This window comes from Aphelocoma coerulescens, chromosome 1 (assembly GCF_041296385.1).
Source record: "Aphelocoma coerulescens isolate FSJ_1873_10779 chromosome 1, UR_Acoe_1.0, whole genome shotgun sequence".
NCBI lineage: Eukaryota > Metazoa > Chordata > Aves > Passeriformes > Corvidae > Aphelocoma > Aphelocoma coerulescens.
The window spans coordinates 50,183,569-50,198,618 of record NC_091013.1 but is presented as its reverse complement, the minus strand read 5'-3'; the positions used below and the strand labels follow the sequence as shown (position 1 = coordinate 50,198,618).

The 15,050-nt window shown below is 44.1% G+C and overlaps 1 protein-coding gene across 12 annotated transcripts in view; it reads right to left on the bottom strand.

Moving 5' to 3' along the window:
• MYCBP2 (MYC binding protein 2) overlaps positions 1-11,218 on the bottom strand; it is a 175,435-nt gene extending 164,217 nt beyond the window's left edge. For 9 of the 12 annotated variants that reach the window (XM_069008634.1, XM_069008629.1, XM_069008659.1 and 6 more), the window contains exon 1: positions 10,681-11,218. In XM_069008634.1, coding sequence (XP_068864735.1) covers positions 10,681-10,952 — 272 coding nt within the window. In that variant the 5' untranslated portion in view covers positions 10,953-11,218. The remainder of the gene's footprint in view (positions 1-10,680) is intronic. The other 3 variants (XM_069008620.1, XM_069008628.1, XM_069008637.1) reach the window with 1 other exon arrangement.
• Positions 11,219-15,050: the final 3,832 nt, after the last annotated feature.

Sequence of the window (15,050 nt, the reverse complement as noted above, 5' to 3'; positions counted from 1 at the left end):
GAGCCAGCAATAGCACAAGAGGAAATGGCCTCAAGCTGGACCAGGGAAGGTTTACATTGGATATTAGGGGAAAATCATGCAGCATAAGGGTTTTCAAGAACTGGAACACACTGCCCAGCAAGTGGTGGAATCACCACCCGCAGAAGTATTTAAAAGGTGTGTAGATGTGACACTCAGGGACATGGTTTAGTGGTGGACTTGAAGTGCTGGGTTAACAGTGGAACCCAGTGATCTCTTTTCCAACCTAAACTATTTAATGGCTCTGTTTCTAGTAACACAACAACCACCATCTTACAACACAGCTCTGCTGGAACATCTGATTGTTCAGCACTGTTTTTGTTCCTGTGACACATCTTCTCAGAGGACAAATAAACTTCATATAGATCCTTTCTCCTTCTGGACTATTTTCCTAAGAAGTATAAAATCACAGCATTCAGGCGAGAAGGACCCTGTTAACACTTTTTTTTTACTGTGAGGGTGACTGAGCACTGGCACAGGTTACCACTAAGGCTGTGGAGTCTCTCCATCCTTGCTGTCATTTAAAGCCATCTGGACAAAGTCCTGGCCAACTGGCTCTAGGTGGCCCTGTTGGAGCAGGGAGATGGACCAGATGAACTTCAGAGGTCATGTCCAACCTCAACCGTTTTGAGAAGCTGTGTCTGATTCTATCAAACTTGCTGCTCAAGCAGTGTCAGAGACAGTAGGTTGCCCACTACCATGTGCAGTTGCATTTTTAGTACCTCCAAGCAGATATTAAACCTCTCTGAACAACACCTGCCAATGCCTGACCTTTCCCACAGTGAAGAATTGCTTTCTTGGAATGCACTGGAATTTCATGATTTTTAATTGTGCCAAATTAGTGCCATGTCGGGGTGGGGGGCAATATTGAGAAGCATCTGGCTCTCTCTTCTTCATTCCCTCGCTGCATTAACAAAATCGCTCCTGAACCTTCTCTTCTCCAGACTAATATGCCCAGCCCTCTCGGCCTTTCCTTACTGAAGGAAAGCTCCAGATCCTCAATCACCGACATGACCCTGCACTTAACTCTCTGCAGTATCTCTCTCCTCTGCTGGGAAGTCCAGAACTTGACACTCCAGATGCAGCCTCACCAGTGCTGAGCAGAGAGCACCTCCTTCACGCAGCTGGCAGCAGTCCTTCTAAGGCAGCCCAGGAGGCTGTCTGCCGCCTTTGCCATGGCAGTGGCACATACATTGTTGCCCACCAGTACACCAAGCTACTTCTCTGCACAGCTCTCTCCCAGCTGGTCACCCCCCCAGTGTTACTTCATCCCTGATGCAGGATTCTGCAATTCCCCGTGTTACACTTTAGAATTCCACTCAGCCCAAATCTCCAGCCTGGCTGAATCCTTCTGAATGCAAACAGAACCATGTGGTATATGAGCAACTCCTCTCTGTGTTTTGTACCATCTGTGAATTTGCCAGGGGTACACTGTCCCAGCATTCAGGCCATTAATGAAGATGCTAGACAGTATTTGCCCCAATATCAGCTTCTAGGGTACATGACTGATGACTTGACCCCAGCCGGACTTTGTGTCACTGATCATAAACCTCTAGGCCTGATCATTCAGCCAGTTCTCAAGCTACTTGACTGTCCACTCATGTAACCCATCCTTTGTCAGCCTGCTGTGGAAGGCAGTGTCAAAAGCCTTACTCGAGGTACAGTACATCCACTGCTCTTCCTGCCTGGAAAGTATCTGCAGATTGCCTACAGTTATTTTTCACCAAGGGCTATATATTTTTAAGGAATTAAGCTGTGAGAATCATTAGAGTGGGAAACTGCTCAGCTTGATAAGTGGACCTCAAAACAACACTGAGAGCACAACTAATATTTTCTCCAAACAACAGAAGTTTAGTATTTTTTGCTTGCTGACAGTATTATCTCAGATTACCTCAAATATTTAAAATTATTGGTATTTTTATTCAGTAAGCCTAAAATTTAACATTTTTAGTGAAATGGGCAATAAGTCAATGGTCATTCAAAGAGCTACATGTATGCTCTCCAAGCCATTACTAGCTTATACACTATCTTCTTTAAATAATTAATCAAGCATTCTGACGTGAATTGTCATCCATGCCAATAATAAAAGGAAAGTCAGGGCTTAAGCAGTATATCTACAAATGGAAAAATCATCAAAATCCCGTCCCTTAAATCCGTAAATCGGGGTAAGGAACATCAGCGGCAATCCAATTACCACAAGCTTAGAGGAAAACATAGGCAGACTAGTGGGACAGGTCTAAGACATCTGAAAAGGTTAAAAAAAACTCAAACCAGAAGAAAAAGGCCACCTTACTAACTGATTTTCCAGTTGGAATTTTTTTGTGCTTTTGTTGGTGAGTTGAAATTGCACACCTTTTTAATCACTACTTTAATTTCATAACTGAGGACTATTTCACTACGACAATAACTTTCTTAACAACTACCATTTTTCTGAAAGCCAGAATTCTGGAGTCTTAAGAAAGGAGTTATTCTAGCTTCTGGAATATCCTAAGGCCTCTCCAATACAGACAGAAACACAAATACTACAGGTTCTAAATATGAAATTAAAACCCAGCTGCACAAGTAAAATGGATCTGATTTTCATTTAACCACAACAAAAGTGCAAAACAGTATCTGATCCCTTTTGTAACTGGAAAGGTTTCTGAGATAGAAAATGAAATCTGTCTCAAATACAGAAAAGTAATTCAAAAAGAAAGCACCCCTACAAAGTGTTCTCCACACAAAGACAATGTCTCTCAGTGCAACCACTGACAGTTGGACTTTCTTTTCTGCAATTACCTGATTTTTCATTATTCAATACTATCTGTGAAATTAGATCTGTAAGAACACATGCAAGGAAATTCTTTTTCCTCAAGTTTTTCAATGCAGAAGAAAGTATTTATCCTTAAACATTTCTAGGGCTTTTTTTTTTTTTTTTTACATGAGGAAAGTCATTCAACCACAGCAAAGATGACAAGGTCTGCACCTTTGACCACTCTCCTATCTAAACACAACCACCAAAATCAAAGTGTATACAAAGCTATCTTACACAAAATCATATCAGCAGAACTTTAATTTAGAAAATATCCTCCATGAAGTCAAGGAAAATCTGTACTTATCATGAACCAGCACATTACCAGTGGTTAATGACAGTGTAACATCATTGAAGTGATTACCATCAAAAGCAAACCGAAGAAATTCTAACTTAGTCTGCAACAAATAGCAGAATTCACAACCACCAAGTGAAAACAACTGAAAACTCACCAGTTTACAACTGTAAATGGTCTACCCTGTATAACAGTATATTCTAGAAATAAAATGGGATAGAGAATCGATTGGTTTGAAAAGAAATGGAATAGAGACATGACTACTGTGAAAACATACAAGCATAATGAAGACATATGAGCACATCTGTTGGAAAGAATTATGCATTGGCTAGTGGGAGAGAAAAGCAAGGCCAAATCAGATAGGAAAGTCATAAGTGACTACACATAACATGGCGAAACAAAATAAAGAAGAGGACGAAATCACAAAAATAGAATAAGGTATTTATTTAACAAGCAGCTCATCTCAGTGTAACGTAAATGACTTGCTGCAGATCTGTATAGACACAGTTGCTGGCTTAAAGGCTGAGCAATAGAAAAGATGAGTGATGTTACCAACTGCAACAAGGAGCACAGTGGAGAAGTAAGAGGAAGACTTTAGTTTTAACCCCATTGAGGTTAAAACGCTTAGCTAGATACTTTGAGACTGACAGAGATCATGGCCAAAATAATCTAAATACCATGGCATCTATAAATTTAAACTACAGACAACAGACTTCTATTTTTTAACCTTATCTGGCTTTGGCTACAGTAAAAGTTAATTTTCTTCCAAGCACCTTGTATCACGCTTGTATGTTTTGGATTTGTGATGGAAACTGTTGATAGCACACCTGTGCTTTATCTGCTGCTGAGTAACACTAAGGGCCAACGCCTTTCCAGTTTCTCACACTGCCCTGCCAGCAAGTAAGCTCGGGGTGCAAGAAGTTGGGAGGGGATATAACTGGGACAGATGAATTCAACTGACCAAAGGGATATTCCCTACCATATGACATCATGCTCAGTATATAAAACAGGGAGGAAGAAGTGGGGGGACAATACATTCAGAGTTACAGTGTTTGTATTCCCAAGTCACCACAAATGATGAGGCTCTGCTTTCCTGGAGATGGCTGAACATCAGCCTGCTGATGGTGAGTAATGAATTATTTCCTTGCTTTACTTTGCTTGTGAACACAGCTTTTGCTTTGCCTACTTAACTGTCTTTACCTCAACACGTGAGTTTTCAAACTTTTATCCCTCCAACTATCCCCCATCCCACTAAAGGGGGAAATAATTAAGGAGCCATGTGGTGCTCACCTGCCCATTGAGGTTAAACCACAACACCCTTTCACAGAATCTATAAAGCATTTTTCCAAGAGTTCAAAACCCATTACGTGTGACAATAATGCTTGGGAACACAAGTCTAAGAAAGTTAACGGAAGAAAATGAAAATCAGGAACAGCACTAATCTAACCACACATCTCCAGTTTCATGTGGGGACAAGGAAACTCAGTTTTTGATTCTTTTATAATGTGTACAACTGGCATAAATTTAATTTATTAAACTATTAACAAACCCCCAGTTTTCTCAGGTCAAAGTAGTCACAGTTATACTAGATGCAAAGAAAGAACTCTCATTCAGTTTAAGTTCATCTAATTAACTTCATCAACACATTGATCAGTCTGAAGAAAGGGAATGAGCTATAACATGCTATGTACTACAATATACTAAGAAAAAAAAATCATATAAAGCACATTAATATGCTTTGAAACATATGAATCACTAAATCTTAAAGTACATGCCTTAATGCAGTCACTTACAGCACAAGGAGCCTATTCTCCTGTGCAAATTTCTAGTACCCATCCTTTGGAGAGGCACAAGGGCAGGAATTGGCTGTGAGAGATCACTGGAATAGATCAGCTCCAAAAGGTACTTACAATATGAAAATTTCAGTTAATTATAGGAGTAATATTCCAATCAGCACCTCAGCACAAAGCAGTGTTTATGGCAAGCAAGGTAAGAAAGAAGACAAAAATTGTAACCATGTGCTCAAGTAATGCTGCAACGGACTAAGTTTTCAAAGTAAACTAAGGATTAGGAAAACAGTTTGCATAAAGTACCAAAACCTGTGTTATTGATACATGACACGTGCTTTCTATAAAGACAGTCTTTAAATCATGGGTTTGGCAAAACATACATAGTCATATGTCAGCAGGAGTATTTACTAAAAAAAAAACAAAAAAACAAAAAAACAAAAAAAAAAACCTTCAAAATATTTTGGCCAGGAGGAAGATCATAATATGGGAAGAAAACCAAAACTAAACTCTGACAGCTGATAGTTAACACAGCAGAAACACAAATTCAACATCGAGTTTTTTAGTATGCAGGAAACACATTTACTATATATAACATGGCTAGCAGTAAGGCATGGTAACTTACTAAATTGCTCCAGCCCAACTTTAACTGCCTAAACTTGCCACCAACAGACCATCAGTGCCAGAGCAGATTGTGTAACAAACCGAAACTTTAACTAGCATGCCCTCTCAGTTTAAACTAAAAAATACAACATCCAAAAAACCCACCACAAACCATGGATTCGTGTTTTAATTTTTCACATTACTTGTATAAATTACAATAATTTTTTATAGCCATATACAAATAAACTGCACATCTTAAGCCTCTCAATATAACATTATTGGGGTCTTTCCAGCTTCTGTTATGTTTTCTACACCAACACTGAACAAATACAACCATGTTAGACTAAGAGACTACTAGATGTTTTTAGAAGAACTACTAGATAAAACTGTTTTCCTTAACAGAATAAAAGGTAAAGAAGAAAAAATACACAATTTTAGTCATTTGCTAATCCCCATTAACCAATAGAGCAATACAGTATTAAAACATTGCTACACTGCAGCTAGAAAGCACACAGCAGACAGCAACTCTCATCATCCCTTCTAGTGCACAGCTTAATCTAAGACTCAACAGCACATCAATTCTCCAATTACATATAGTCTTGAGTTTGCAGAAGACTTGAACTTTTTTTGTGAAATTACGTTTACAAAATGTAAGACCTGAAAAACAGAGAACATAAACTAGACTAGACTAGAATATTTCAGTTGGAAAGGACCTATGGAGCAAACCTTTGCACAGGAATAAGCAGGCAAATGTAGTAGGTCATGTAACACCACTATCATTTTGCTAGTCTTTATATACCTAACCTTTATTTTTTCAACTGAATAAATGCCTCCTAACTCTTCACAATTATTATTCCATATTAAAAGAGCACCAAGTTCCAAACCAAAAAAGCTTTTGTAAAGGCTTTAGATCTGAAGAAATTAAGGCTTTCTGGTGTACCAACAATCAAATTAACACAAATATCATATTAAGATTTACTTAAATTTACTTAAAAATAGTTTTCACAAAATCTTTAAAACCTGGCAAGACAATAGCATTTTTCCACTAATTTTCAAGTATATATACTGGAAACATCCAAATAACCATTGCATTACTGAACATAAGTAAGTGTATAACGGAAGACTCCATCAGTTTTGAAAAGCCTAAAGACTAACCTAATGTCCAGAGGATGTATAATTTACAATTACAAGTGTGAACGAGTGGCCTACTTTCAAAATTTGTTGTAATCATCCAATAGAAACAATCAACATGAAATAAAGTTTTCTGGCTCTTCTTCAGCCAAAATAGCTAGAAAAAACAGACATCTAATTTCTGGTTAATACAAGAAATCTTACATTCCAGTCATCACTGACATTTTCCTGGCCTCAGTCATGCCACTTCACAACATTAGAGTCTGCAACACAAACAGAAGCTTTTTTTTCTTTGAAGGATCTAAGTTGAGAGGCAACTTTAGCAACAAAGTAATGGTCATTTTGGCATGAATACGAACTTACTGTCATTTTAGAGTACATTGCCATTGTAATATAACAATTTCAAGTTAGTCCAAATTATGCAGTGAACACCTCCATTACAAAACAGGCCACACACTAAAGCCATTACAAATTTATATAGCTATCCATATTTGACAAAAAGTCTCAAAGAACAGACTGAGTCTAACTGGTAATTCTAGTAGTGCATAAATAGGTGAGAAAATAGTAAAGGGACTGGCAGTTCAGGGCAACCCCCCAAGATGCACAAGCAATAAAAGCAGCAATTCAGATGGATAGGGATGTTTGTCAGGATTAAGTTATACTACAGAAAAAAAAAGAGCATATTTTAAGACAGCAAAAATGTGAAAATAGAAAGACCTTACTTTGCAAATACAGAGCTTTGATACAGTACTAAAACCAGAACATACTTGCAGTTTTGTCCCCCCAGAACCCAGTATACAAGACAACAGTCTAACATGGATTTTTACTTGCCCTCTGAAGAGGCCCTTACTTCCTACTAGTGTTTTACAGACTTTAATGGCCACACTAGACATTATGCAGTTATTTTCAAATATTTCAGTGGCCACAAAGCAGAGAGTAGAAACTGAAGCACACTCAGAGTAGATTTTTCTTCCAAACCAATCTTGAACTGACAACTAAATTTCCTACTGCAGGTAGTACTGTACCAGATCCTTAACAATGTTATCTGCACAAAGATAACTGCATTTTAAATTGCAGAATTAGACACTTTTTTCTGTTTCCTTTCATAAAATTATTAGGCTGGCACAAGTGACAAAACCAAGTTTCTTTGCTCCCACCTCTCTGTACACAAAAGTCTTTGTGCAACCCTTCACCTTATGCTGTCACAAGTGCAATCACAAGGTGAGCCAGATCGGGGAATTAGTCTGGATTACAACAAACCAGTTTTGCCAAGTTAATTTTAACCCAGAGTGAGTCTCTAATCTGTTACTGCAAGACACTGTGTAAGTCCTATGTCAGCATGGCAGGGGAAGCAAGCACACCGACTGACCCATCTCCTGTGGAGACCAGTGTTCATGACACTGCAGCCCGTATCACATGAGGAAATGCAAAGCACTGCTGGTTCTGTTTCAAAGCCAATTACTGCATCCTACTCAACACGTGATACTCATCCCTTCAGATGACAGCCAGCACAAACACCTTGCAAATGTGATACTAATCTTGTGACTTTCAGATAATCTCCACAATGTTTGATTTCCTTCTCTACACACACGCATTTTCATACTGCTTGCCAGTTCTTCATAAACATTAAAGTTAGGCTTGGAATAGAAACACTTACTGAGACAGGCATTGGTCATGGCCCATGAAGTGCGGAGTATAATTTTGCAGAGTTGGAGTAAAAATTCCACATCAACATATTGCAAATAGGTTGCACTATCATTCTTCACATTAGTCTTCTTGGAACACAGGAAGAATTTTATTACTGTTGATAAGCCAATTTGTTTAGCTTTTTTTCAGCTACTTCAAGACATTTTCCTAGTCACACTCTTATTAACAATCTTACTGATTAAGAGGCTTCAGATTTTCCATATAGATATAAAAATTAAGACTTCTGTCATAAACTGTATTATCCTAAGCTCCAATTAATTTATCTGGCACTCTTTTCTACCATACCAACTAGATGAAGCCACAGTTACATTTAAAGCATCTCTTTTAAAAATATTTGTAATTTTTATTTTTGTAAGAAAGCATTTTTGACCATTGCTGTTTGAGTCTACCAGGTGGCTGAAGTTTTCAAATTGCAGTATTTTGACACCAATATGGAGAAAGGGTGGAGATCAAAGCAGTATCTTGGCTGCCATCAGTCTGCCACATAAGATAGTGGGGGTAGTGATAGCAGGAAACTAGATAATTATTAAATATTTCCCCTCTCAGAAGTCAAATACACATTGGCTGTATTCACCAGTATTAACTGTCATTTACTTGCCAAAGCTTAATATAACCTGTTTGCTCTGTACCAAGAGTCTTCCTTGACTTGACCTCAAAAACATAAATTAAAACAAGCATTAACACACCCACCTAAAGCTAGTATTTTCTACAATTTTAAGTATAAGGGATAGCAGTTGAATCATCCCGAAACCAAAAGACATGGAGGACAGGACTAATTCAGAACTACAGCTTTAAAAATGCAGACCCCTTAGGGCAAAATTCACATAGGTATCTGAGCACCGAGGAGCAATTGCATAGCTGATTTCCTTGCATTTAGTAGTATCCTTACACTTAGCACTTGCAATCCTGGGATTAAATGATACAAAGCTCAAAAGCAGGAAGAGAAGATTTAATGGAAAAAGTATAAGCACTGGACTAAGGAATACGTGGAGTAAGAAAACATTTGCAGGTCTACAGGGGGAAAAGAACTATAGTTTCCCTATCATACAGTCTGAAAAGAAGTCGGTAGTTGCAAAGATGTCAAATATCCATGTTATCAGTCCACGTTTCCAGCAGTTACCATAAGCAAATCGGGGAAGTTATGTTTCTTGTTAATTTCACTCCTAGACACAGCCTTTTGGGGCGAGGGTTGGTGGGGGGGGTAAGCCCTGCTGTCAAGTCCGACTAACAAAAACCTGAAGAAGCCAAGCAAGCGACCTCCTCCTGCTTTACAACCGTTTGCAAACTTAAAACAACGGTGACTCAAAGCTCTCCATACGATCCGGCCACCCACATCACAGCCTGAAGACCAGCAGAAGCTGAGAACACAGGAAGGTGCCGGTTTCGTGTCATCCACATTCTCAGCGACCTCCGGAGGGAAACAATGGGGAGCGCCCGGGCACCACGGGGGAGCCCCCCGCACAGAGAGACCGGCCACCCTGCCACGGCCTGCAGCGCCGGGAAGGTCCGCCCGCAGCCCCCACCTCGCCCGGGAGCAGTGCAGGGCGGCGTTCCCGGCCAGAGGAGCAACAGGCACCCTGCTGCGGCCCCAGAGCCGGCTGGCAGGGCCGGGAATGAGAGCCCTGAGTGGCACCATCCGCCGCGGGAGGGGTGCTCGGGAACCAGGTGGGGCCACACCGCACCCCACAATCCCCCGGCTCCCCCGGGAAGGCGCTGCCTCCCTCCAGATACGGAGACCGCCTACACGGCGATGGCAAAGGGGAAAGATGACCTAAAGAGGAGGAGAAAAATAAGGCAGGGCAGCTAAAGGCAACCCCAGCACATGGAAAAAGCGCCGAGGTCTCTCTCTCGGGTAACGCCGCCCGCGGGATCCGCGAGTGCCCTGCACAGCCTGTCTCGGGAGATACCACGGGGTTCAGCCCGTTCCAGCAAGCCTGGCCGGAGCGAAGTCTGCCGGGGGGCTCAGCATGGGCACTCTCCATCCCCCCGGGGGAGCTGGGCCGCACACTGGGGCGGGCACAGGTAACTCTCCCCCGGAGGGCCCTGGGAGAGGGGGCGGCAGCGCCATCTGCGCGGTATCGCCGGCCAAGCGAGCGGCGGGGCCCGGGCGGCACCTGGGCAGCCGCCGGGTTACATCACCGCCCCTTCCCTCCGTCCGTCCCCCAGGGCGCGGCGGCGGCCACATGGCAGCAGGGACACCGGCGCTGCCCGGCACGGGGGCGGGGAAGAGGATGAGGAGGGCGGCTGCCGGGAGGGAGGAAGGTGCACGCGCCGGGCCGCTCCCTGCCGGCGATGGGAGGGGTGGCGGGGGCTGTGCGTCTGGCCCGGGAGGGAGCGCGGCGCGTTACCTGCCCGGGTGGCTCCCCAGCTCACGGTCGCTCAGCGCCGCCGTGTAAATCCTCCGGTATCTGTCGGCCAGGGCCTTCCCAGAGAGCAGCAGCTGGTAGCGGCTCCGGCAGCCCAGCGGCGGGGCGGGCAGGGCTCCCAGCCCGCCGGCCGAGCCTTCCTCGGGCCCCATGGCCGGAGCGGCGCCGCCGGAGAAGAAGGAGTAGCCGCGGTCGGCCCCGGTGCAGGCGGCGGCGGCTCCCGCAGAGGCGGCGGCGGCTGCGGCGCTGCTCATCCCCCTCCCCGCCCGCCCCCTGCTTGCGGCGGCGCCGCCTCCTGGCGCGGCGCGGACACAGGCGGCTCCCGCTGCCTTCACCGTCGGGGCCCGGCCATGGCGAGGCCGCAGGAGCCGCCGCAGGAGCCGCCCTTCAAGCTGCGCATCCACCCGCGCTGCGGGAACACCCCGCTCTTCCCCTCCTCCAGCGGCGGCTCCAGGCCCCAGCTGCCCGCCGCTCGCCTTCCGCCCCGGGCGCAGCGCCCGCCGCCGCCGAGTCCCGGGAAGGACCGTGCACCACCGGGGGGGTGGGGGGGGGAGTGGGGCGGGCCGCTCGCTTCCCCCTTCCCGCTACAGGGTGTGTATGTGGGGGCAGGGGGCGGAGGCCGGCGGTGCTGCTTCCCCTCCGGAGTTTGTGCTCGGCGCTGCCACCGCCCTCTCCCCGCACGGCCGCCCCGGCCCCGCCTCCCTCCCGCGGGCAGCGCGGCCGCTGGGCGCATGCGCCGCCCCGCCCGCCCCGCGCGGCCCCCGGGAAATCCGGGATAGGCGGGCGGGAGCACCTGCTGCGCGCGGCTGGGAGCGCGGCTCGGCTCCGCGGTGGCCGAGGGGACAGCCTCCCACCCCGGGGGCACGCCCGAGTGGGGTCGGGCTTCGCGGGCCCAGAAGGCGGGTATTCGCAGGGAGCTTCCCCTTCGCCCTGTGGAGGCTGTGTGTCACAGGATCAGTTAGGTTGGAAAAGACCTTAGACATCGTCGAGTCCAACCTATGTCCGAGCCATCACCTTGTCACTACACGATGGCACTAAGTGCCTTGTCCAGTCTTTCCCTACACACCTCCAGCGACCGTGACTCCACCACCCCCCCGGGCAGTCCATTCCAATGTCTACTCACCCTTTCTGTGAACAAATTCCCTCTAATGTCCAACCTAAACCTCCCCTGGCACAGCTTAAGACTCTTATTCTGTCCCTAGCGCCCAGGAGAAGAGGCTGAACCCCACCTGGCTTCAACCTCCTTTCAGGTGTCTGTAGAGAGTGTCTGTCCATTGTGTTTTATTGAGGTCTCCAATGCTGGCACACCTTGTTTCTGTGCTATGTAATGCTACCTAATCTTTTCCCAGGAGCAATATCCTTTCTGACTTAAGGCAGAGTCTGCTAAATTGAGTTGCCACGCTAGGCAAAAATTTCCCTAAGTTGCCTTCACTATCTCCAGGACAACTTACCTGCTTTCAGAGGATAAGGGAGGCATGACAGCAGGCACTTCTTATCTTCACGTCACTTACATTATTGGTTTTTATCTGTTGGAGTTGTAGCCCTGCAGTTTTGCCAGACTTTCTACTTCTTTATACAGCTGAAAACTTCAAGAGTACAGGCCAGAATATGTGTAATAAATAATAATAAAAAAATAAGTTTAAAAAGTCTTCATGCCAAATGTGGCTTGGATCGCAGTCTGCAGAAAGCTGTTATCCAAAGAAGGTATGTTCAGTCATATTTTCTTCTTTTTAATTCTACCTTCCAAAAAAGGCCCTAAATAAACCCTGGAATTCCCCTGACTGGAACTACAGATAAATATTTTTGCAAACAATTTCTGCATAACCATAGAATCACAGAATACCTGAAATGGATGTGACCCACAAGGATCATCAAGCCTCCTGGCCTGCTCAGGACAACCAGAATCATACCGTGTGCGTGAGAGCAAAGAGAACTATACAATTGTCAGTTCTCTTGAGCTTGTGTGTCACCCACCAATAATTAATCTTTCAAGCTAAATTTCAAGTACTTTTTTAAACGGAGGACTAGGGATGTTGAAACCAGTAAATTCATACAGGTTTTCACAAAGGTAACTTCAGGTAGCAGAAAGACAGCCAGAGTAGTGCCACCACGGAAGGAAAAGCTGCTTTCTGATGCATTTAGAGGCACTAGAGACCATTCAAGAAATATTTAAAGCATTAACTACATAAAAATGGTCAATTATAAGTCTTATACTGTAGTGGGTGGGGGAAAAAAAAAGAAAATAGTAATCCAGCAATGATTAAAAGGAGCCATGAGAAAACAAGTACCATGTCTTATGGTGTTAACCACCACACATTCCCTATGAGAATCAGAGTAATAAGTCTTTCTAGCTCCTCTTCTATGAATTACCTAGAATCATTTCTATGGGCAAGATCCATAAAAACAAAGAAACAAAAAACAAATAAACAAGAAAACAAATGCACCCCAAATAAACAAACACAGAGAAAAAACAATCACGAAAAAGGCAAACCCAGTAAATCCACCCCCTTTTAGCTCATTTTTGTGTTTTCTTGTAAGCTGTTATTTTATATCAAAATAGTAATTTTTTCTGCACCAAACGCACACTGCCTGACAAAAGGGTTATGATCTGGTGTACATTGTGTGTCTCATCTCAAAATTATTTTTCTGCATTGCTGTCACTGTAGCCATCTTATTGCATGGGCCATGAAAGCTAAGTGCTGGCAAACTTTTATGAAAGTGATGCAATTTATTGCAATTCTTGCATATTGCTGCAAACTCTAGAATTTGTCTGGGCTTGTGTTGTAGAGAACCACTGTCTTGGGGTAACTTTATGATGTGTATCCCCTATCGCTGCTCTATGCCCAGAAATTAATTTTGTGCCTTTCTGTGCCTTTAAACTGAGCCTGAGATGGGGGAGAGGAAAAAACCGAGCAAACTCTTCAAAGCAGTTGTTCAAGGACACAGACACACACTCCTCTGCTCCTGTGGCAGCAAGCACAGAGGAAGCACCCTGCTTGCTTTTCAGCCAACTTTCGGCTCCTTTGCTCCAGAGGGAGTTGGAGAGTTGAACTTTGTTTTCCTGCGACTTCGGTTTTTCCCTTCTTCTCTTCTGGACTGTTTCAACACCAGAACACATTGGGAGAATTCTCCACCAAAGCCCCAGAGGCGGGCCCACACCAACCCAGCTCCGAGGAGGAGGAGAGAGACCACATCTACAGAAGGACTCTGAAATCTTCCCAGGTTTCCACAGTGAGAGGTTTTATTATTTAGCATTATTACCCTTTTCCTGTGTGTTTGTTAAATAAATAGCTTTTTATCTCTTTCACTTTCCTCCGAGGAAAATTTCTTTTTTCTGGAACCTGGTGGGGGAGGGCTGGTTGTAACCTGCCTTCTATCAGAGGATATTTTCCTCCAAATTTGTCCAAACCAGCACAGCCACACATAGTGTGGTGGGCGTTATTTGCACGCTGCAGCTGCTACTCCACAGCTGTTTTTATCTCAAGTGTTTTTGAGTTTGGGTGAAACTTGCAAGGTGCTGGGGGTGCAGAGTCCGATTTCCATAAACTTCAGCCTATGATGAGCAATAGAGTTTGACAACGTAACTAGGACTTGCCAAGCCAGGATAACACTGCAACGTCTTCTAGTCCACCTCCAACCTCTCTTCACTCCAAATACAAAGCAGTGTCCAACTTGTGAGACTCTTAATGGCACCAAGTGGGAGCTGGGTGTTCAGTCCTCATTCACAGCCATATTTTCACTTGCTTTGTCCTCCAAGGAAGCTACCTTTTCTTTTTCCTCTATGTACGTATGTATGTATTTATGTATTTGGGCTGTGGTACTCGTGTTTCATATTCTGACGCTGATTCTGAGCAACAATATCACTGCTGTGCCATGTAGAGAACATTCAGGAGTACACATTTCATCTGGGCCAACCTTGTGCTAGATCTGATATTGACTGTACTCCTGTAGTTAGCATAAGGCTTATTCTGCAGTTCTGCGGGGATAAAATCATTACCAGTTCAAATCTATTTCCTTGCTTGCTAGTTGGTGGTGTTTTCTGTTGTTTCTTTTTTTTTTTTTTTTTTAGGGGTGTTGCAGTTTTGGAGACTGTTTGCCCCAGATTAGCCCCTTTGCTTTCCGTGGCTGCAGAGGTCTAGCAGTAGATGTTTGAAAGATGGATTTATTATACCGTCAGAACAAACTCAGTGAACTGAGCAAAGCTACTTTGTGCAGAATATGTCTTCTGACAACATTCAGCTCTTTTCCTGTTTGCAAATATCTTCCTGCTGATACAGAAAGAAGTGCTTTGTCCATCAGCCTCTCCCTTTAAGGTGGGGCTTTCAGCAGTTGTGTTCATTCACTTGGCACCT